Source organism: Zootoca vivipara, chromosome 12, assembly GCF_965207765.1.
Source record: "Zootoca vivipara chromosome 12, rZooViv2.hap1.1, whole genome shotgun sequence".
NCBI classification, from domain to species: domain Eukaryota; kingdom Metazoa; phylum Chordata; class Lepidosauria; order Squamata; family Lacertidae; genus Zootoca; species Zootoca vivipara.
This window is the reverse complement of record NC_142595.1, coordinates 34,875,194-34,899,426: the sequence shown is the minus strand read 5'-3', so window position 1 is coordinate 34,899,426 and position 24,233 is coordinate 34,875,194. Positions and strand designations below refer to the sequence as shown.

The following is a 24,233-nucleotide window of genomic DNA, read 5'->3' as shown; positions in this document are numbered from 1 at the left end:
AAAATACATCAAATATCACAGATTAAAAACTTCCCTAAACAAGGATGCCTTTCGGTATTTTCTAAATGTCAGGTAGCTGTTTATCTCTCTGACCTCTGATGGAAGGGCGTTCCACAGGGCGGGTGCCACTACCGAGAAGGCCCTCTGCCTGGCTCCCTGTAGCTTTGCTTCTCGCAGTGAGGGAACCGCCAGAAGGCCCTCGGCGCTGGATCTCAGTGTCCGGGCTGAACAATGGGGGTGGAGATGCTCCTTCAGGTAAAAGAAGGCTTTTGCCAAACCCAGCAGAAGGACAACTTGAGCACCACTGGTTTCTTAGGACAGTTTTATCCTGTGTTTCTGCCTTCCTTCTTAAACTGGGGAATACCTGGCCTGTTGTTACCCCTTCCGCTCCCCATGTCCCAAAGCCTTTATTCCCAGCCTTGTCGTTCCAAATTTCTCCCCTACCCCATGCTCCCAGACCCTTCTCCCACCCCCTATCCAGGCCTCCTTGGATGACACAATAACTCACCGTCCGAAATTGGCAAGAGTGGCTTTATTGGCCATATACTGTATGTCTGTACCACAGCTGAAGTCCATCTGTGTGCAATTTTATTTTTATTTTTTGAAACTGAATATGGGGTTTTGCGGGGAGGGGGCGCGCGGAATGGAGTGTGTGTCACACTTTGTCCTGAGGGTAAAACACACCCACTTGTCGGCGAGCTTCCTCCAGGATGGAATTGACCAGCTCGCTGTCCGCATGTGTCAGGATAGGACTTTCTTTCGAACCTAGAAGGAGTGGGAAGGGAGGAGAGAAGGCTGAAGAAAAAAACAACAGGTTTCCAAATTCCTACTTGGCCAGGAAGCTCACTGGGAGACCTGGACCAGTAGATGTAGCCCCAAAGGCTGATTTTGAAGCAAACTTCCCCCCTTCTCTCACTCTACCCGCTCCAACTTGTTTTTTAAAAATGCGGCTTATTGAATTTCTGCCCAGGCAATCCAATAAAAGCGAGTCAGCAGTGTTTCGAACTGTTACCTTTGAGGAGACACTGACGGACATGCTCCGCTTCGTAGCGCAGGCCGGTGCTGTTCTGGAAGTGCATTTTCTGGGACTGGGGAGGCAGCGGATACTCTTCTCTCTTCCCATTGACCACAAACTCGGTTGGGCACCAGAAGTGAGATGGAATCTGGCAGGAAGCAAGGGAACTGAGAGAGAACCGGGGAGGGTGTGTCTGCCTGCCTATGCCACAAAACTGGCTTCACACAGCCACCTTCGAAGAAAACGGACAACGCCACCCTCTGTTGTTCTATCTCCTACTTCCTTCTCCTCCTCTACCTAGAATGCCCTTCTTTACATACAGGGGGCTTCTATTGCAACATTTGGGTCATATTCACACACCCTACATGTAAGGAAGCTGTAAACCAGGCATCCCCAAACTGTGGCCCTCCAGACGTTTTGGCCTACAACTCCCATGATCCCTAGCTAACAGGACCAGTGGTCGGGGAAGATGGGAATTGTAGTCCAAAACATCTGGAGGGCCAAAGTTTGGGGATGCCTGCTGGATGCTGAGAACTGTCAGGAGACCCCCGTATTCCCCTCCCAGAGGTACAATTCCCATTGCTCCCTTGGAAGATGGATAGTGGGTTAAATTCTAGCTCTGGGAGTTGCCTCTCAACACCTTTAACAAACTACAGTTCCCATAATTCTTTGCGGGAAGCCACAGCTGTTTAAAGTGGTATCATAGTGCCTTAAATATAGGAGTAAATGTGACATTGCTTTCCCGCTAAGGACTCCATTTCGGATTACAGCATAGGGCTGCCTCCATTCCTGGGCTCCAGTTCTTTGACCCTGGGGTGCCCTAATGTTGTTGTTTAGTCGTTTAGTCGTGTCCGACTCTTTGTGACCCCATGGACCATGGCACGCCAGGCACTCCTGTCTTGCACTGCCTCCCGCAGTTTGGTCAAACTCATGTTCGTAGCTTCGAGAACGCTGTCCAACCATCTCGTCCTCTGTCATCCCCTTCTCCTTGTGCCCTCAATCTTTCCCAACATCAGGGTCTTTTCCAGGGAGTCTTCTCTTCTCATGAGGTGGCCAAAGTATTGGAGCCTCAGCTTCAGGATCTGTCCTTCCAGTGAGCACTCAGGGCTGATTTCCTTCAGAATGGATAGGTTTGATCTTCTTGCAGTCCATGGGACTCTCAAGAGTCTCCTCCAGCACCCTAATGTTATTGGACTACAAATCCCATCATCTCTAGCCTGTTTGGCCAATGCTTAGTGACGCTGAGAGTTGCAGTCCAACAATATCGGGGTAGGGGGGGCAGGGTTGAAAAAATACATTTCTAATGAACCAGGTACACTTTCCTCCCCTCAAACTGCCTTAGCCCCTGGACCGGAAACTAGGAGTTACCTTTATCATGCCCTTAGTGCCGTAAATGCTGGCCCGATTTGACATCCTGGCTGTCATGGTACAGGTGAGGACAGCCTGGCGATTTCCCGAGTAGTTCAGGATGACTGACACGGTTTTGTCCACACCTGAGGAAAAACACAAGCCTGTCACTGGGGGGGGGGACCTCTCCTGCCCTCAGTCTTCCTCGGCACCCACTCACAGATACACCTCAGCAGTTTTTATTTCTTCTTTTAAATGTTAGCATCGCAGCACAAAGCCAGAGGCAGGGATTATAAATGCTCACACCAGAGGGGAGGAAAACCAAACTATGCCCAAAGTCTGACAAAGCAAAAAGAAATGTGTCGATGATGATGATGATGATGATAAAAAGTAACTATCATCATCCTTTGTATTACTTGCCCTTTAATAGCAAGTCGTAGGCGGGATACAACAATTGAAAACTGAAAACATTTTATAGTCACAGGTCATAGTCACAGGAATTTGATAGAGTCTGGAGGGAACATCTCAAGTGTCAAAGAGGTGTAGCTCCTCAGTCCTTCTAATCTGTTTGTGGGAATTAAGGTATCCCAAACTTCCACATCCGTACTGCTTCACTTCCTTCCCCAGTAAGAAGGGCCAGCTCTACCACTGGGCAAAATGAAGTGAACAACTTCAGGCAGCAGAATGAGACACCATGTTTTTTTTTTAAAAAAAGGCAGCAAATGATTCAGTAAAATGTAATGACAGCTCCTGGCTGACCTTTCCTTTGTTTTTCCTTCCCTTTCTGGATTGTTGGCTCAGATTCCAGGATCATCTTGTTTTGTCAGCTAATGCTTGGGAGACGGTCTCTTAAAATCTGAGGCGCACTCTGTGCTTGTGAATGAGATCCCCGCGAGAGTTTGGAGAAGAAGACGTTCTTCCAGCTGAACAGCCAGAGACAGGAAGCAGCAAAGGGAAGCTTGAAAGAAATAAAGAGGGACAGAGCGCAAGGGCGTACCCACCATGCGGCAAGTTAGGGCAGCTGCCCTACTCTAGAAGCAGGGCTGGTGGGCAGAGGCGGAGCACAGCCCGGCGGAGCGCGAGTTCGCCATTCCCGCCGCACCGCGCCGCACCCTCCCTCCAGCTCCCCGGCGCGCCCTCAGGCAAGGCCAAGCGCGGCGGGGAACCAGGGAGCGCGGCGCGGCGGGCGGGAACGCTGAACTCGCGCTCTGCTGGGCTGGGCTCCGCCTCCGCCCACTAGCCCTGCTTCTAGGGAGGGGCACAGCCCGGCGGAGCGCGAGTTCGCTGTTCCCACCCACTTTGTGGCCCCTCCCCTTCCGTGCCTTGGCCCCTCCCCTTGCCCCCCCCTAGTTTTGATCCTGGGTACGCCCATGACAGAGCGACAGAGACAGCGAGATGGCAGAAAGCACGTGGCCTCTGGGGAACAGATGTGACATAGTGGATCTATTGTCCTGCAGTTTGTCCCCACTTGTCTTCTGCTTGTTGATTTGTAATTGGCAACAAATATTAAAAGAATCCCATAAGCAAATCAATGTTCTGTCACCCACAGCAAAATCAAACCTGCTAGCACTACCCCAAGACAGCAGAGAGTACGTAGGGATGGAAGGATCTGTGAACTGTAAAATTTGTAAAAGTGAGAGTTTAGAAACATGACTGTGTTTTAGCTCTCATATTGTTTCATAAAGTATGGATTTGATAGATTTGACTTTAATTGTGAACTGTATTGAATTCCTCCCCCAATCTATTTTTTAAAAAATATTTTAGTGATTTTGCATAATAAAGAGAACATACATAAAAATACATAACCAATTTTCCACCTACTTCTGTCCACCCTCCACGGGCCCTCTCCTCCCACAAGAGGATCCCCCGAAAAGCGGGCAGTCGACAGTGGTTCATTTTATGATTGAATTTCTAACCACCCCTCCCTCCCACTCCCGGAACCCCCCTCTGCCACCAAGAGACTCCAGGTTGGCAGGAGAGATGAAAGTCAGTATCCATCCCACCATCTATCCACACTTAATCCCCCCTCAAAAGGAATAAAAAACAAAAACTAGAAAAAAAGAAGAAAAAATACATAAAAAAAATAATTACTAACTAATCATTTTCCATAAACATTGTTTATGTGTAGGCTTCCCCGATCTCCCCCCTATCTGATTTTCATTTTAAATCTCATTTAACAGTTTTCTTATCATTTTCCTCATTCTATTTCCAACCTTCCAATCATATATTCATATACCATCCAAAATCTTTATTAACTTCTCTTTTATTCCCATTTCTCACGCCCTCCCTCCCCCAACCCCCAGGACTCCCCCTGCCACGAAGAGTCCCAGAGGGCAAAAGGAGGCAAGGGGATGATTCTTTTTCCAATTGGGTCCCTCCCCTCCCCCTGCCCCCCCCCAGCCCTGAAGCCCCCCCTGCCACCAGAAGCTCCCAGCCCGAGGGAGGCCAACAAGAGGGGGGAGACACCCAACCATCCCAAATCCTCTTGCCCAAACTAATTTTCTAATGTGCCCAATTACTATTACATCCTAATTTTAACTAACTTAATATTTTCTCTCCCTTGCCACAATTTCCTTCCAAGGACTTCCTTATATTTTAATTCCTTTTTACTTTCCCAATCTTTAATTTATCCTTTATTCTCAATTTTTCCTCCTCCTCCCTCGTTCACGGCTATTCCCTTCCATTCCAGCAATGTCCAGAGTTAACAATCCAGTTTTCAAACCTTCTTATCCATCCTAATACAGAATATATTCCTTCCTCCTTCATCCCTCCCCCTTTTTAACATATTTTGACACCCAAATGTCTCTGTCCTCCCCCCCCCCCGGTGATCCCATCTTGCTTGCACATTGCGTTTCTTGTGTGCTTTCTGCCACTCAAGCAGCTCTTGTTCCTCCCCCTCGAAGAGGGGGGTGATCCCATTTTTTTGAGAATTCTCTGCCCCTCAGACAGCTCTTGTATCTCCCCCTCAAAAGGGGGGGTGTTCCAAGTCGAAATTTGGTCTTTCTCCTCTTGTATATCCAAATCATCCTCTTCTTCTTCAATTATGCTGTAGTTAGATTCATCTGTCCTATCGTCCTCTATCAAAGTTCTTTCACTCATATTCTGTTTCTGTGCATCTTGATTCATTATTTCCATCTGCTGCCGAGTTTTGTCCATTCCGATCTTTATTTCCCATAAGAGTCTCATAACTTTCCTCTGGAAGCCAGGTGCATAGTCTGTTGTTGACATTTTCCCAAGTTTTCAAGGGCAGAGCAGAGCTTGAAAAACAGGAAGTGGTTACAAGTTGCAACTGTTCCGAATGCTGCAAGCTGGATGCGATGTATCCATTCCAAATGTTGTTACATTAGTTTTTATAATTATTACACTAGGCTGCAACAAATCTCCTGTTTAAACAGTCCAGTCTCTATTTTCCTCAGTTCAGCCTTTTATTCACCTAGAAGTCTCTATAAACCAATTCCACCATTTCCTTTATATCCTCTCAGTCTGCTTGCTGTTCTGTCCGGGTTGCCGCTTTCGGGAGAGGAAGAGGCTCTTCCCTCTTTAATATCCTCTATTTGCAGGGATTTTCCAGTTTTAATACAGTTCTCCCCCTTTGCCCTGCCTCTGGGGGAGAATTTTCTATCGATCCTTGGAATTGTTCAAATTACGAACCACCTTTCCCCGGCGTCGGGTACTTCTCCTCTTACTGCTTCCTCTTTCATCAGTGGGGGGGGGGGGATCGGCTTCCGTTTTTTTGATCTCACACCCGTTCCAAATTTAAAGTCCAATTATAATTTTAAATCCTTTTACTCACGGTTCCCGATCTTTTCAATCTTTCTTTAGGAAAAATCCACCGCTCTCCGCCTCCGGTTCGGAGCTTCCCTCCGCGAGGATAACGATGGCGCTCAATATGGCCCCCACGACTTCAACCCTTCCTGCACCGGGGCTCTTATTAGAGCCTGCCGGCGAGCTGGGAAGTCAAAAATTGGGACTCCGCTGAGCATTTGCCCCAGGGACGCTCGACCCTGGGTTCTATGGGGCGCAGTGTCGCTCCCGCTGCTCCTCCCCCCTCGCAAAGGCGGGCTGCCTCGGAGCTCGAAGCAAACCCCACCGGACGGCGCTGGCGCTGAACCCGGAAGCCGAATTCCTCCCCCAATCTAAGAGCACATTCCGAAAAAAATTACACATCACTTGGGAAGACAGGCGAACTAATACCAGAAGCAAAGATCACCAGTGTTGAAGCAGTGATTCTTCAACATCAACTTCATTGGACTGGTCATGTTGTGTGGATGCCTGATGATCGCCTTCCAAAGCAACTACAGTACTCTATTCCAAGTTAAAAATGGAAAGCGTAATGCTGGTGGTCAACAAAAGAGGTTCAACGACTCTCTCAAGGCAAATCTTTAAAAATGTAGTGTAAACACTGACAATTGGAAAACACTGGCCTGCAAGTGCTCCAACTGGACAACAGCCTTTACCAAAGGTGTCATGGGTTTTGAAGAAGCTCGAACTCAGGACGAAAGGGAGAAACATGCTAAGAGGAAGGTACGTTTGGTAAACCCTCACCATGATCAACTCCCACCTGGAAACCTATGTCCCCACAGTGGAAGGACGTGTGGATCCAGAATTGGCCTCCACAGTCATTCACTGTTAAGACCGTCTTCATGGAAGATAAACATGCTCTGCTATGAGTGATCGCCGAAGAAGAAGAAGAAGAAGAAGAAGAAGAAGAAGAAGAAGAAGAAGAAGAAGAAGAAGAAGAAGAAATTTATTTAAGGAACTTTCTGTCACATGATGACTTGGGCCAGCCCTTTTTTTTTTTCATTTGGTTTCCTTGATGGACAATTTCTGAAACTCATGACCATACGTTTCCGAGCACAATTCAAAGTGTTGGTATTGACCTTTAAAGCCCTAAACGGCCTCGGTCCTGTATACCTGAAGGAGCGTCTCCACCCCCACCTTTCAGCCCGGACACTGAGATCCAGGCGCCGAGGGCCTTCATTGCGAGAAGTGAGGTTACAGGGGACCAGACAGAGGGCCTTCTCGGTAGTGGCACCCGCCCTGTGGAACGCCCTCCCAGCAGATGTCAAGGCAATAAACATTTAGAAGACAACTGAAGGCGGTCCTGTTTAGGGAAGTTTTTAATGTTTGATGCTGTACTGTTTTTAATATTCGGTTGGAAACCTCCCAGAGTGGCTGGGAAAACCCAGCCAGATGGGCGGGGTATAAATAATAAATTATTATTATTATATACTTCTTCCCCTGACAAGGAAAGTGACCAGCCAAGTACTCACCTGTATTGTGCAGGAATCCAGAGGCCAGAATGGACTCCGGCTTCTCTCCATTGAAGACCATGCAGGCAAACAGGATGCAATAGCAGCCAATATCCAGAAGGCCACCTCCCCCCAGCTCTTTCTCCACACATCTGGGGATGGAGAGTTGCGGACTCCCAAATTCAGCATGTAACACCATCACATCCCCGATAGAACCCTGGCTGAGCAAGAAACGGATCTTCTCTGAAGCAGGGAAAAAACGCGTCCACAGACCCTGGCATACAAAAAATGCAGGTTGTTGGCACATTAGGGGGGGGGATATCCAGAGCTGGTCTTTTCTTAAGTCAAGCTATGTAAAACCCCATAAAGAAGCGAGCAAGGTAAAAAAAAAAAATTCTTCAAGCTGTGCATACAGTGATAAAACCCTCAGTTTGCATTTTTGATAGTCTTGAGAACATGGGGAGTTTGATACCAAGAACGGCTGAACCTTCAGATGTTGCTGGATTGCAACTCCCATCATCCCTAACCATTGGCCAACTTGATGGGAGTTCTAGTCCAAAACATCTGGAAGGCACCCAGCTGGGGAAGGCTGTGTTAGGGCAGCAGCTAGAAAGGCTGGTTTGAATGCTGGCAACCAGCTGGCAGCCCTTTTGGACTTCTAGTGCTGGGCCAGAAGAAACAGCATTTCCACAAGCAATGTTAAAACATTGGGCGTCTAGTTTCCAGCAGGGCTTCCGCCCTCCAGGGTGGCCAGATTTGCTTCCCATTTTAATTCCCCACAGTTTAGTGTTGATACTGGAATCCTAAACCGTGACAAAGTTTAACTATGGCTTGTTTAAACAAGTCAGTTTCATAACCTATGGTTTGGAGCTAGCTTGCTTCAAACAAACCATAAGTGCAGATGATGCAATGAATGAGCGGCAATTAATAAAAAACAGAAGTAAAATGTTCAAGACTCCTCACGGCCACGCCAGGGAAAGAGGGAAGGGGGAAGGATGTGTAAGACTCGTGAGTGGGGAGCCTAAGCTGGTTCCCACCACAATAAACCATGGTTTGTAATCACGTCCGAACATAGCCAATGACTGAGTTTGAACACAATGCTAAGTTAAACCATGGTTTAGCACAAAGAAGCAAACAGTCCTGCTGCTGCTGTGTTACATGGGGCTAATTACATGGGGCCGTGGTTTGGAGTTATATGTGAGCTGACAGGCTGTGGTGGACATTGGGCTTTGAAATTTCAGCGGCAATGAATGCCGCTGTGCGATGCCAACATTTGCCCCCTCCGCCTCTTGCTTTCCGTTGTTCATCATTGTCGCAATGCCCTCTAGGCTTGGCTCCCAGTGCGGATGGGCCGGTTGTGACCCCCTAAGTCTTCCTCTGCTTCAGGGAGATTGCTTTTGCCTTGTACCTCCATGAAGAAGACGTTCTTTTGCCGAGCTGCCTGCACCAGGGCCTTCACTTCTGCGGTATTCATGCCCAGCGGTTTCTCACACAGCACATTCTTCCCAGCCTGGATGAAGAGGAGGCTGGTAGGGAGATGATATGGATTCACCACCCCGATGTGGACCACATCTGTAACAGAGATTTGAGAGAGTGAACAGTGCCGTCTTAAGCGCCCCTGGCGCCGTGGTGCGCCGGATCCTTCCGGCGCCCTCCCACCTCGTTTCCCAGTGCGGTGGGCGGGTGGGCGTCGCGCACAGCGCGGCTGCCACAGGCGCAGCTGCACGGCGGACCGGCTGGCCAGCGGGTGGGCGCAGCTCGCGGAGCCCTCCTGGCGGGCCGGCGCCGTGGTGCCCTGCGCCACCCAGCCTGCACGTAGAGTGAATACATAGCCAAGAGCAGCAGGAAATGGGGGTGGGTGGGCAAGAGACAGTGGAAAAGACCCTGATTCTACCCACCTACTTAGTTCTGTGCAGTTCAAATACAGTCATACCTCGGTTTAAGTATGCTTCGGTTTGAGTACTTTCAGTTTAAGTACTCCATGGACCCATCTGGAACGGATTAACCCACTTTCCATTACTTTCAATAGGAAAGTTCGCTTCAGGTTAAGTACAGACTTCCAGAACCAATTACACTCATACCTCGGGTTAAGTATGCTCCAGGTTGAGTACTCCGCGGACCGTCTGGAATGGATTAATCCACTTTCCATTACTTTCAATGGGAAAGTTCACTTCAGGTTAAGTACAGACTTCCGGAACCAATTGTGTACTTAAACCGAGGTACCACTGTAATCTTTTTTATGTCCACGAGTACTGAGTGTTTGTTGTCAATGTCAAGAGGCAGCAGCGATTTCCATTATTTGGGCAGTCCTTGCAAGGAAGTCTTGCTAGCAGACCACCTGGCAGTACTAAAGCGTGTTAAAGTGAATCAGACTCACAGGCCACCTAATGGCTACAGGAAAGAACTGGGTAACAAAAAACAAACTTTGCACAGTGCATAAGGTCATCTGAAATGTTGTTCTCCAGCTAACCATATAGGTACTGCTTGAAAGGACTGGTTATTGTAAAAGATTTTGTCTCCATGCTTCTTTTGATTTGCTTTTCGTGACACAGTCTCACCTCCACTTGCAAGGTCAATGCATGTTGGAAATAATAATAATAATAATAATAATAATAATAATAATAATAATAATAGCAACAACAACAATAATTGTACCTTGCCCATCTAACTGGGTTGTGCCAGCTACTCTGGGCGGCTTCCAACAAAATACACAGTAAAACATCAAAATTTAAAAACTTCCTGAAACAGGGTTGCCTTCAGATGTCTATCTGTTTGACATCAGATGGAAGGGTATTCTACAGGGAGGGTGCCACTACCGAGAGGGCCCTCTGCCTGGTTCCCTGTAACCTCACTTCTCACAATGAGAGAACTGCCAGAAGGCCCTCGGAGCTGGACCTCAGCATCCGGGCTGAACGACGGGGGTGGAGACACTCCTTCAGGTATACAGAGCCAAGTCTGCTTTAGTTTTGCGTACTATATTATTGTCAAGGTAAAGGGTAAAGGGTAAAGGGACCCCTGACCATTAGGTCCAGTTGTGGACGACTCTGGGGTTGCAGCGCTCATCTCGCTATCCTGGCCGAGGGAGCTGGTGTACAGCTTCCGGGTCATGTGGTCAGCATGACTAAGCCGCTTCTGGCGAACCAGAGCAGTGCACGGAAACACCGTTTACCTTCCTGCTGTAGCGGTACCTATTTATCTACTTGCACTTTGATGTGCTTTTCAACTGCTAGGTTGGCAGGAGCAGGGACCGAGCATCGGGAGCTCACCCCGTTGCGGGGATTCGAACCGCCAACCTTCTGATTGGCAAGCCCAAGAGGCTCTGTGGTTTAACCCACAGCGCCACCCGCGTCCCTATATTATTGTCAAGAAGTCTGCTAATAAAAGAGCCCCTGGCACAGATGAGTGCCAGTCCCTCATACAACAGGATATCAAATCGAGCGTCACGCATTGTGCATATGGTAACCAATTAAATACCCCAGTCTCAAGCTCCTGCTGGCTGCCGACATAACCTTGGATAACCTCAAGGGAAAGAAGGGAGGGAATCAGATGAGCCTGATATGTCCGTGTTTGCTGAGTCAGCTGCTCACCAGCACAGAAGCTTTTTCTTAGATGTAGCAAAAAGTGGCTAGGCACATATATAACAGATTATTTCTTTCTGAGAAGAGAGTTTAGAAAGGCCACAAATTATATTTCCAAGAAGTGGGTCGCTACGGCAGCTCAATAGATCCTTTGTTCCTAAAAACGATAATTAAAAAGCTTCAGAAACTTGCAAGCAAAGGATACAAAGGGCATCCGTGTTCCTCAGGGGACAGATCCTGTTGTATCACCCTGTCGTAGCCATGTGGCATTGTCTGTAAGAGGGCTGGTAGGCACATGCCCTAAGGGGACGCTTGGCATCAGGCATCCGCCTTGGACAGACAGTGAGGTCACAGCACCTGGAAAGACCCCCAGTGCTGCCTCAAAGCAAAGGCCATAGTAGCTTGTTGGCAAAAGGACTCAAGTTCAAATCCTGACATCTCCAGAAAGGGATGGGATTAATTGTCCTGTCTGAATCTCTGGAAGAGCACTCATGTCTCTGCAGCAGCCCTTGAAAGAAGGCTGGGAAGCAAGTTTTGAACTCACAGAAGTGAGTTCTGGGGGCAAGGATGGGGAAGCTGTGGCCTTCCGGATGTTGCCGGATTCCTGTTCCCACGAGTCCCGGCCAGCAGTGCCAAGGATGGCCGAGGCAGATAGGAGTTGCCGTCTCCCTAGTCTAGCCACAAGTTCCCCAGCCCTGTTTTAGGAGGGAAGGCAGCTCACCAACATCAGCATCCTCAGCCAGTTCTGCATATGAGCCATAGGCCTTGGGGATGCTGTGGATCTTGGCATATTGCTGAGCCCGGCTGAGGTCGCGAGAAGCAATGGCCACCACCTGGAGGAGGAGGAGGAGAAAGAGTTAACGGTCAGGAACTGCTGGCCTCAACCCCCCCCCCTGCAACTTTCTTACAGTGCCTGCATTATGTCTTAAGTATCAAAATGCCAACCCATATTTCCCCCACTTATTGAGCGGGCAATCCTATGGCTAGGATCCACCAGGATGAGCAGTTTAGGATCCAGTGGATCTTTGACTCCACAGCTTGATTCGTGGCTCAGCCGTCGTTAAGTCCCTTGACCTTGGCTCAGCTGAAGATACGAAGCCATATGCCTTCAGATGCTTTCAGACATCTGCCTTCGGATGTCTTTTAAAGGTTGTATAGTTACTTATCTCCTTGGCTCAGGGGTTCCATTGCTCCATACCCTCCAACATTTATCCAGGGAAAATAGGGACGTCCTAAGGAAAAGTGGGACATTCTAGGATCAAATCAGAAACCGGGACGGCTTCTGTAAATTCGGGACTGTCCCTGGAAAATAGGGACACCTGGAGGGTATGTAACACTGGCGTGCTTTATGCCAGCTTCTTGTGAACCAGGATTGCCTCTTTAATCTGGATCTTCCCTTTCCAGAGAAAACCTGATGAAGTTTTTGTTTTGTTTTGTTTTAAAGATGTGGCCCACAACCCATTTGTGATATTTGCCAGGCAGTTTACAAAGTCAAGTGCCTGTGTAGAAGGATCCTTGGCACAAAAGGAGTGAGAAGGGGTACTACGTTCCAGTGCAAGCCGTTTCCTAGAGAGGCCAGAAAGGGAGCAGCAATCCAGGAAGGGCGTCTTCTCGAAGCTGAGAGGAAGTTTCCGCTGCCAACTTAGGTCACAAGCTCTGGGCTTCAGTCCCACAGCTGTCCCCCTCTCTCCTTCTAGGACAAACACTGATGCACAAGGCGCAGCGAAGCACTTTGCAAATAGAGTCAACCAAACACTCTCCAGCGCAAGCAACCAATAATGAAAAAGAGAAGTTGTCTGCAAACATGCCTCCAGATCCAGCACCTGCGCCATAAGTGGGGCTCACCAGACATGTATAGCTCACCCCCTAATAATCCCAGGAACTGAAATCTGTTAAGGGTGCTGGGAGCTGTACGTCAGGGGGTTAACTACAGTTCTCAGGATTCTTGGGTAGGTGTGCTTTAAATGGATGGTGTGTACTCTGATAAACAGCCGAGGCCTCAAACTCCCCCTTCAGATCTCTGGGACAGAAAGCTGCTGGAAATGTTCACAGAGCCTAATCCCATTCCACTCGTTTTCTGTCTTCCACTCTGGTCACTTCCGGGTAGGGATGCAAGAGAAATGTGATTCAGTTCACATTTAAAGTTGGATATATCACATTTGCAGTTTCCAAAACAGCGTGAGAATTGAAACTTAGGACTCAGCTGCAAATAAAACATTGTGAATGTGATGCGAAGTGCAATATACAATCGTGACACTAGATGGTGGCAGTGAGCTATAGCAAATTCAATGGATTTTTCAAAACGATTTTAACATGTGGTGTGTAGATTCCACCGCAGCCATCTTTCAAAAGTTGCACTTTATCTGAATTTTGCAATGCAGTTCTCCAACCAAACAATGCTTACAACAATGCACATATCAAAGGGAAATTTGCTTGCAAAAATGTGCACGTCAGTCAAAACAGCATACAAAAATGTGTTTCTCAGAAGAAAATAGTGACAGTCCAGTCTCTGTGACTGCATACGCACCATACATTTAAAGCACTCTTCCCCACCTTACAAAAGAATCCTGGGAACAGTAGTTTGCTAAGAGTGCTGCAATTGTAATTCTGTCTTGGGTAAACTTCGGTTCCCATGATTCTTTTCAGTGTGGGGTGGTGGAAACTGTTTTAAACGTGTGGTGTGTGTACACAGACTTAGTCTCACACTCTGAGTTTCATTTCTCTTTGCATGAAGCCACCTAAATCTCATCATTTCCTAGCTGGGATGGTTGTCAGCTATTAAAGGCAATCAACTGTTCTCAAAAGGAAGGGCTTGGAGATCTTGCCATGACTCCTAGGCAACAGCCGTCTCCAGCACTCCTTCTCCTGGATCTGCCAATCTGTCCAGCCCCCAGTCCTCCGACCATAGCTGCCAAGTTTTCCCTTTTCTCACGAGGAAGCCTATTCAGCATAAGGGAATTTCCCTTAAAAAAAGGGAGAACTTGGCAGCTATGCCTCCGACACAAGTCATCTACCTGCTGTATGCGGTACTTTTTATTAACAAATTAGCTTTTATTGTGAAAACAAACAAATAAACAAGGAAAAGTACCTATAGGGTCTCCACTTTCAATTCAAAAGAGTCTTTTTTCACTGTTTGTTTACATTTGGAATGAGATACCATCAGGGCTTTCTTTCAGCTACAACTTGCTAGAAAGTTCTGGCACCTCTCAGGTGTTCATGGTGAGTCCTGGCACTTCTTTTTCTAGAAAAATAGCACTGTATGTGGTATTTAGCAACCTAAGCAAGAGACAGCTGTTGCCCCAAGGAGATGAAAGTCTCAAATTTGGCAAAAGGGAAAAGAATACTTTCATGGAACAGGTAACTGTGAGTACGTATGAATCCTGACATTTAAGAACATCAGATCAAGCCAGAGGCCCATCTAGTCCACCATTCTCTTTCATTTTTAAATAATTATTGTGGGCTGGCTAGTTGCTTCAAAGAGAACAGCCATTCTCCCAACCGTGGGACACTGACTGGATGTTGTTTGTTACGAGAAATGCTGGCAAAACCCCAATCCCATGGGTGCCACCCCATCTGATAGGAAGCTAACGATTGAAAATGGATTTCTGCTGCCCAAGTGCTTTCCCTCTAAAAACCCACCCTTGTTACCTTGTGATCCTCGGGCGGCAAAGTCTTCAGGGCGACCAGGAAGTCGTGGGCGATCTTCCCTGCAGAGCAGATCCCCCAGCGTGTGACCACCATGGCAGAAGAGGGCAAGAGGCAACAGTTCTAGGAAGCAGCACACGGCTAATGGCAGAGCAGCGACCTGCTCCAAGGAGTGAAACTTTCGTAACAGTTTAAGAGTTTGCTGCTTTCCAAAACTCTTGGGTGTGGTGAGGAGCCAGCAGGGGGCAGCAGAAGCTCAAGATAGGGAAGGTTAATGGCAGGGGGTTGAATCTGAGAAAGTACTGGGTTCTTTTCAGCAAGGTGGGGGGACTGGTGGCCCTCCAGATGTTGCTGGACTACAACTCCCATCATGCCTCACTATTAGCCCTACTGATTTGAGTTGATAGGAACTGGAGGGGCAGCAATATCGGGAGGGCAGCAGGTTCCCCACCCTGTGTCCTAGGGAGAGAACAATTCCCGCCGCCCCACAACACTGGCAACAGGGCTCTACACATTTCAGAGCCTCACAGGCTGCCATGTTAGGAAGAACTTCCCGGTGTCATGCAATGAGCAAACAGTCTTACATGGAGGGACGCGGGTGATGCTGTGATCTAAACCACTGAGCCGCTTGGGCTTGCCGATCAGAAGGTTGGTGGTTTGAATCCCTGCAACAGAGTGAGCTCCCGTTGCTCTGTCCCAGCTCCTGCCAACCTAGCAGTTCCAACAGGGCCGTCTTAAGCGGGTCGGGCGCCCTGGCGCCGTGGTGCGCGGATCGCTCCGGCGCCCCCGCCCCGCTCCGTTTCTTCCCGCGGCTGGTGGGTGGGCGGGCGCAGCGTGGTTTCCGCGCGGCTTTGCGGTGCTGCACTCCCCTGCCGACCCAGCATCCTAGCGCCCCTGCGCCACCCAGCCTACCCCTAGAGCCGGCCCTGAGTTCCAAAGCCATAGCTGTCAGCTTTACCCTTTTCTGGCGAGGAATCCTATTCGGGATAAGGGAATTTCCCTTAAAAAAGGGGGAAAGTTGACAGCTATATCCAAAGCACACCAGTGCAAGTAGATAAATAGGTACTGCTGCGGCGGGAAGATTAATGGCATTTCCGTGCGCTCTGGTTTCTGTCATGGCGTCCCGTTGCACCAGAAGCGGTTTAGTCATGCTGGCCACATGACTCTGCAGACAAATCCCGGCTCCCTCAGCCTGAAAGTAAGATGAGCGCCGCAACCCCATAGTCGCCTTTGTCTGGACTTAATTGTCCAGGGGTCCTTTACCTTTCCCCCTTTTCACAAGGAGATAAAGGCTCTCACTGGCTACTAGCAGCCATAGCTATGCTCTGGCTCTGCAGTCGGAGGTAATAATGCTTCTGAATACCAGCTGCTGGAAATCTCAGGAGGGGAGAGGGCTCTGGCGTGTGGGTCCTGCTTGTGGGCTTCTCATAGGGTTATCTGGTTGGTCCAGCGCCAAGGGCCTTCTGGCGGTTCCCTCGCTGCGAGAAGCCAAGTTACAGGGAACCAGGCAGAAGGCCTTCTCGGTAGTGGCACCTGCCCTGTGGAACACCTCCTAGCCAGCCGCAAACACTTAGGAGCTGAAGCTGGGCCGGTGAGGAGGTGCGGCCTGGAGATAGGGGGCGTGGCTTGAGAAGACTGCCAAAAGCCAAAACAGACTTTCTGGCGCTCCTTACCTCAGGATTATACAGTGCAAATGATGGCGAAGTATTTTTACGTTGCTTTATGGCTGTGCTATGTTCGCCACCTAGATACTCTTTAAGTGTGTGACATATAAAGTCTATAAATAAAATATATGTCACTGTAACGGATTAGCCCCAGGGTGGAAGATTTATTACACCCTGGATTAGAAAGAGTTAATCCACCTCCATCTTAACTGACAGCGCATCTTTAGGAGGCGGGACGGTGCCCGGTTTAAAAAGGAGGGAATAACTGTTTTGGCAGTTGGAAGAGGCAGAGTGGGAATGTGGTGACGAAGAGGGAAGAAGAAGGGTGTGGGGCCAGGATAGTGGTGGTTTAGGTTAGGCTTAGGATAACTTGAAGTTAAAGTCTGACAGAGTTAATGTATAACTGTAACTAAGCTTGTAACTTATACATCGTTAAGAAAAGAAAAACCTATGTTCTCAAGAAAATAAAATTCACCTTCTTTTTGTGCCAAAGAGTATTGTCTTGGTTATTCCAGCAGCGTATTAAAACTCACAGAGGTGGAGACTCAGAAAAGGGCAAAACTTACCTAAGGAAAAGGGGATAGTTTGTGTCCTAGAGTCACACAGGAAGGGCAGTACTGTATGGTGAAAACCTAGAGTGCCACAAGTTTGCCAGGGTGATATGGCAGACTGATACAGTGGGGATCTGAGTTGAGGAAGTCCCTGTTCCGTAGGCAAGAGGTTGTTCATTCAAATAGCCCTCTGTGTTTGTGGGATCAGGCCACGAAAGCTGGAATTAGACTCTCTTTACTGAGAAGTCCAGAATTGAGGGGTTTATTTTAAGGCGTAAGGAATTGAGTGGGGATTGCTTTCCCCTGTACCTTTTCGTCTCATAATCTATTGGCAACGTCGGTGAGGGGGTTCATCGCAGTCACCTTGAGCACCTTAGCAGAAAGCTAGAAATCAATAAAATAATCAATAGTGAGTAGAGCAGGGTAGAAGCTGGTGCTCCTGGTTTCTCTGTTGAGAGGAGTGTGGCATAGCTCTAAGGAGGCAGGAGAGGTGGGTTCTGGTGTGGGTAGGTGGGTGGGTGGGTGGGTGGGGTAGGGGAGAAGTCGGCCTGTTTCTTTTTAGGCATGAGAACAAGTGAAATTCAAGCTCGGGTCACCTTGTCCCCTCCTGTCTGCACTGAAGACTGATCTAAGGCGATGCAGAGCTGCACTGCTGAGCCAGAGGAAATTGGAGCTGAGGGCATTGGGATCCCAGCTGCCATCAAAAAGGCAGGAGCTGCAACCTGTGCCAGCCTTCTAAAAAATAAAATAAACTAGTCTGCAGTCTGAAGCCCATGTGAATGGCACAGGTGCAATTTATTGCACCCATGATTTGCTTTACCAAATATATTAATAATAGGGTCTGGGTCTGGGTCATTCACTGGGTTATATGGAAGGAAGCGGCAGTGCTCAAAGCCACCTGCCAACCCGAAACTGGCCTGCTTGCAAGCTTCTGTGGCCACAGTCATTTGCCTCTAAGGCTACATTCACATCATAAATGTAAAGCAACAATATTACTAATGTAATTACCTGGACGTAGTTGGGGCTGGGGTTTTGTTTTGGGGGGGTCGGGGGAAACTGTATTTGTTTACTTGTATTTGATTATATGTTGTTCTTATATTCAACAAATAAAATATTCCAAAAATAAATAAAAATAAAGCAACATGACACCAGTTTAAGCAGTCATGGCTCCTCCCAAAGAATTATGGGAGCTGTAGCTTGTTAAGGGTGCTGGGGATTGTTAGGAGGCCCCCTGTTCACTGCTTTGAGGTACAAATATTTGATTGTTAAACTACACTGCAAGTTGTCGCTCAGGGAGGGGAATCGGGGTTTCCCAACGGCTCTCAGCATTGTATAAGTGCCTGATGAATGAACAGTAAAAAGGGGTCTGGAGGGGCCCTTTATTGAGCATTGATTTTGATTGGTTTGGCCAAGTTCCAGACATGTAAAAGTCATGGGTTTCTAAATTCACACACACTTCTGTCCTCTGCCCAGGCAAACAAGAGGCAGAGTCTGAAAGGAGAGAGAGAGAGGCCTGGAGGGTTGCTTTTGGCCCTTAGGCTTAGATTCCCCATCCTGGCTGAGGGAGTTATAAAGATTCCAGCCAAACGTTGCCAGCCTTAAGTACTGTAAAAAAAGAAAGAAAGGCCATGAACCCTGAATGAATGGCATTGACTCTGAGCCCATTTAGGGACTTGGTTATTGAGTAAAGGATGACAAGGAATAGGGCCCATTCAGTGGTCCTCCAACCTTTGCCACTGTTCGTGGAATGCTCTCCCAAGTGGAATGCTCTCACCTGGTGATAACTTTGACAATGTAGCAGAGCCAGACAAAAACTTTGTTTCTATCACCAGGCATTTGAGTGTTGATTTTATCACCCTTGGGGATGATTTCATTCTTTAAATTATTTTGTAATGTCCGTGCTCATGGCTGCGAGAGAACACGCTTTGTAGATTCAGGTATATTTTCTTGATGTGTTCACCAGATTTGATTGTTTTATTGTGCATTGAACTTTGAATTTGTATGTATGTGTGCTACTTTATATTGTACACCACGTCTAGACATGTTCGAATAAGGCGCTCCATAATATGAAGTAATAATAATAATAATAATAATAATAATAATAATAATAATAATAGAGATGTGTGGTGACGGAATACAATTTTTCATGACATTCTTGAAGAGAACTCAGTTCACGTAAAGTAGGATTGGAGGATAAATTTGATTCAGTCCACGTTTAAAGGTGAACCAACTTAATTCACACTTTCTGAAAACAATATGGAAACTGAAGCACAGCCCTCTTTCCAAATTTGCACTTCTCTGAATTTTGCCAGGCAGTTCTCCAGTAAAGTAATATGCACAGAACTGCATAGACTAGACTAAAGCCTTTTTTATTCCAGTAGCACCTTAGAGACAAACTAAGTTTGTCATTGGTATGAGCTTTCGAGTGCATGCACACTTCTTCAGATACACTGAAACAGAAGTCACCAGACCCTTATGTATAGTCAGAGGGTGGGGAGGGGTATTACTCAGAAGGGTGGTGGGAATGGGTGATTGGCTGATAGGAGTGGTAAACCTGTTGACGACTGTTAACGACAGTTAACAACTGCAATTGATATTGCAGGAAAAAGGAAGGGGTGAGATGGCTAAAGATAGCTTTATCATGTATAATGAGATACGAATCCAATGTCTTTATTCAGACCAGGTCTCTCCATGGTTTTAAGTCTGGTAATGAGTTGCACTCCAGCAACTTCTCTTTCCAGTCTATTCCCACCACCCTTCTGAGTAATACCCCTCCCCACCCTCTCACTATATATAAGGGTATGGAGACTTCTGTTTCAATGTATCTGAAGAAGTGTGCATGCACACGAAAGCTCATACCAACGACAAACTTAGTTGGTCTCTAAGGTGCTACTGGAAGGGGGAAAATATTGTTTCGACTACAACAGACCAACACGGCTACCTACCTGTAACTAGACTAAAGCCTGTTAGAGGAAAATCAAATGCATTATACCAGGGAGAAACTGCTTTGCAAAACTGCATGCTAAAACAGTGACAAATTTTCGTGAGGACTTGAAAAAATTCATGAACTGATTTTGAAGTGCTAAACTAAGAAACGGAGAGAACCTGAAATTGACTCCTTTATCCTCCCCGCAGCCTCAAGGCCTACTCAATGAGATTCATTCTGGGACAAGACTCTCTCCCACTATCCCGGAGATCCCTGGTGAATCGACTCTGTTTACTCTGTGCTCCCACTGCAGGGTTTTGCAGCTGTGAATACCTGAGCGAGCGCCAGCACAGCAGGAACCTGAGTGACCCTGAAACGATGCAATTTCCCGGCGGCCAACCTGAAGCTGGGCTGAAAGGACATGACACCGGCTAGTTTATCTTCCCTACAGTTCCTTCTGCATCTCTGATCTGCCCTGCCTGAACCTCTCCCTCGGCTCCCACCCTGCCCCTCTCCTCCGCTTAATAATCCCTGAGCCAACTGTCTATTCCTGGTTTAATCCGACTGCAGCTGGCCAGGCACATGCCAACCTAGCTGTCCCCTCCCGCCTACAGATAAAGTTGCCAACTGGCAGGGCGGGCCGGGAAGCAACCTGACTTGCTCCTACCCCTTTAACAGAGGGGTGGTTGATATGTAAAAAAAGGAAACAAATCTGCAAGCAAAGCTTTTCTTTCGTGCACGGCTGGATTTCAAATGGCTTGTCAAGGAACAGCTGCTGGGCTTGCTGGTTCCGGAGTCGGCAACCTTACCTTGAGGTTGGATACTGGCACATCTCTTGTTTCTCTAGATTACAAGGGTGGGAACCTGTGACCTTGCAGGTGGTATTGGGCTCCATCCCTGACCGTTGGCCATGCTGGCTGGGGCTGATGGGTGCTTGGGGTCCAGCTGGCTACCCCAGCTCTGTGTTGTCTACAGCTGGGCCCTGTAGTCCTACAAGTGGGAGCAGCAAGAAGCAGCAGCAGCAGCAGAGCAGACTGCCCCTGTCCCGGATACTCCGTTCCATTGCCGCTGCGCTTTCCCAGTAGCCAGGATTCCATAGCCACAGAGCATGCTCAGCTCTTGTTGGGGTGTTTCAAGAGTTCTCCCCTCTCCCGCTTAAAAGCTGCTTCCTTAGAAAAAGTTCGGTACTTCTGCAAACTTTGTGGGGTCGCCCCCCCGCCCCCGCCGCAAGCCTCCCTCTCGTGGGTGGATGGCAATGGCATCTTCAGCCTGACACTGAGAAACAGAGGGAATTAATGGCGTTCAGACTCTGTTTCTGCGCCCCTAGCTCAGGGATTCCGGTCCTGGGAACAGCTTCTGTACATTCAGTAGGCTTGTCCTGTAGGGATGAGCTCCATGTGTGTGGATAGACCAGAATGAATGTATGCTGAGCTATGATATTATAGGATCCCTTCCCTGATAGGGATGTGGGGTGGTGGTGGTCCTGATTCAGTTTGGAACTAAAGGGGCACTTACCTAATCTGCACTTTTCAAAACAATATGCAAACTGAAACGCAGCCATCCTACAAAATTTGCATTTCTCTGAATTTCCCAAAGCAGTTCTCAAGCTAAGCAATGTGTACAAAAATGCATATACTAGGGGAAAGAATGCAGAATGCTTTAGGCAAGAGAACATTGCATTGCAAAAATGTGTATATTAGGAAAAAGTGCATATAAGAATGTGTGTGCCAGCAGAAATCTGGCATTAAAAATAAAAAGTCTAACGTATGGGGAACCATAGAGAAGTGAACCCGAGACTGGAAAAATGAGAAACTTGAGAGAAACTGACAAATTCACCCATCCCTTTTTCCTTTTATGTCACTGCCCATCTCAAAATGCTGCCCAAAAGGCTAGAATAAGCATTTTCTAAACAGGGGTCCTCAAATTTTCTGCTTCAGGGGCCCACTTGAGAGGGCTGAAAATTACACTGAGGCCCACCAGACACACACAAAATAGCTGTGTTGGGTCAGAGCCAGTAACAAAATGGTGGCGGAGGGAAGGCAGTTTTTCCTAATCAGGTGGCAATTACTGGCAGTCATTTTTTATTAATATCTAATGCATTTTTTTGAATAGGCCACATTCTTAGCCACAGTGATTCAACTCCCCATTTGCTCAAATGTTCAAACTGGAGGAAGTTAGAACCCTGAAAGAATTTTTACTCATCTCCTGCCATTTCTTGACCCCCTTCTCCTTTCATGCTTGGCTTATCTGAAGGCAGCCCTGTTTCGGGAGGCTTTTAATGTTTAATAGATTAATTTTATTTCATTTTTCTGTTGGAAGCCGCCCAGAGTGGCTGGGGAAACCCAGCCAGATGGGCGGGGTATAAATAATAATAATAATAATAATAATAATAATAATAATAATAATAATCATCATCATCATCATCATCATGCCATATTCCCCTCAAAAGTCCCATCCACTTTCAAAGCCTTGTGATACTATTATAAATCAACCAAAGAATTCTGGGAGCTGTAGTTTAAGGGTGCTGAGAGTTGTTAGAAGGCCCCTACTCTCCCCACAGAGCTACAGCTCCCAGTTTGGGAAAGGGATTTTCCAACCGCTCCAGAAATTTTAGCTCTCTGTCTGAGGGGAATAGGGGTTTCTTAGCGACTCTCAGCACCCTCAACAAACCTCTTTAAATGTACGATGCGTGTGCAGAAAACTGTGCCTGACGTTACAGTGGAACCTCGGTTTACAAACACCTCGGTTTACGAATTTTCGGTTTACGAACGCCGCGGACCCATCTGGAACGGATTAATTCACTTTTCATTACTTTCAGTGGGAAAAGTTCGCTTCAGTTTATGAATGCTTCAGTTTATGAACAGACTTCCAGAACCAATTACACCCATGCTTCGGGTTAAGTACGCTTCAGGTTGAGTACTCCGTGGACCCGTCTGGAACGGATTAATCCACTTTCCATTACTTTCAATGGGAAAGTTCGCTTCAGTTTATGAACAGACTTCCGGAACCAATTGTGTTCATAAACCGAGGTACCACTGTATATGAAAGAGCCCCAAACTGATCATTTGACCAGAGAATGGATATATGGAGAAATTTCTGGGTGAAGGAGAGTCTGGCAGCGACAATCCAGTCCCCCAGCCTCACACACACACACAAGCACGCTCCTTTCCAAACCCATGTTTGGTTTCGTATATAATGTTTATATTTATATATTTACACAAGAACAGGGTATTTATTCCAACTGTTTGGGAGGTATCCAGGGAGGGAGGTTACACGTACAGAGCAAACGCCAGACAGACCAACCAACCCACAGAGGGAACTTTGGGGAGGAGAGGGCTGAGGGGGGAAGAATTCAGGGGGTGGGGGGGTGGGGAAAGAGAGCCTTTCCCTAGCATGGGGTCTGGATGCTGCCAACCCCTTGCTATTCTTGGAATCGGCTTTTGTGAGACTGGATCAACCGCCGCAAGGAGCTGTGGGATTATCGGAGGTGCCTCTGGAACATGGCAAACGACTTGCACTCCAATGGTCTCAAGCAGGTCGGTTTCCGATGTAAAAGCTGCAGGTGTGTTTTGGGGTGATCAGAAACCCACAGCTCAGCACTTGCTGTCATCGTCAGGAATCATTTCCTAACAGAGTGCTTTACAATCTTCTTTGGCCCGTCCTTCCAACAATCCTCTGAGGTAGGCCGCTATCCTTTTTGTATGCATCTGAGTTGCTGAGGGCCGTTTTAAGATGAAACTCTCAAAACATCTCAGATGTATTTGCAGTATTTCCCCAACCTGGTGCCCTGCAAGATCTTTTAGACTACAACTCCCATCAGCTCCAGCCAAGGAGCTGTGCCAGCTGGGGCTGATGGGAGTTGTAGTGCAAAACATCTGAAGGGCACCTGGTTGGGGGTGGTCATCCTAACGGAACATTCTAGAGTCCACTGGGTAGTGCTGGCTCCTGTCATAGTGCAAAAACCCTACGTTGTGTTCACACTAAGGCAGTTAAAGCACCTTGCAGCTGCAACGGGGAATATGTCCCATTGAACTCAGCGATGCTTGCTTCCGAGTAAACATGCATACAATTGCACTGTAAATAGCTTGTGATACTTACAACACGGATAACTAATTTGCGCTTACAAAGTATGTCTGTACTACACATTTAAACCAGTCCCTGTGCCCTCTAAGCAAAGATCTCTGGGAATTGCTGATTTGATAACGGTTCAGTGTGGTATAGTGGCTGGAATTTTGAAATTTGCCTAGCAAGACCT

The 24,233-nt window shown here is 47.6% G+C and overlaps 1 protein-coding gene across 2 annotated transcripts; it reads right to left on the bottom strand.

The window, feature by feature from the left end:
• Positions 1 to 577: 577 nt before the first annotated feature.
• LOC118095810 (trans-1,2-dihydrobenzene-1,2-diol dehydrogenase) lies at positions 578 to 15,048 on the bottom strand. Of its 2 annotated transcripts, none has more exons than XM_035137072.3 (7): positions 14,841 to 15,048; positions 11,914 to 12,025; positions 9,023 to 9,186; positions 7,636 to 7,888; positions 2,384 to 2,508; positions 1,013 to 1,163; positions 578 to 765 (listed from the first exon to the last, which is right to left on the bottom strand). In XM_035137072.3, the coding sequence occupies exons 1-7, from the start codon at positions 14,931 to 14,933 to the stop codon at positions 656 to 658; spliced, it is 1,008 nt and encodes a 335-aa protein (XP_034992963.2). In that variant the 5' UTR covers positions 14,934 to 15,048; the 3' UTR covers positions 578 to 655. The 2 variants fall into 2 exon arrangements, with proteins under 2 accessions (XP_034992963.2, XP_034992962.2); XM_035137071.3 differs by having other exon boundaries at positions 578 to 795; positions 14,841 to 15,035.
• Positions 15,049 to 24,233: the final 9,185 nt, after the last annotated feature.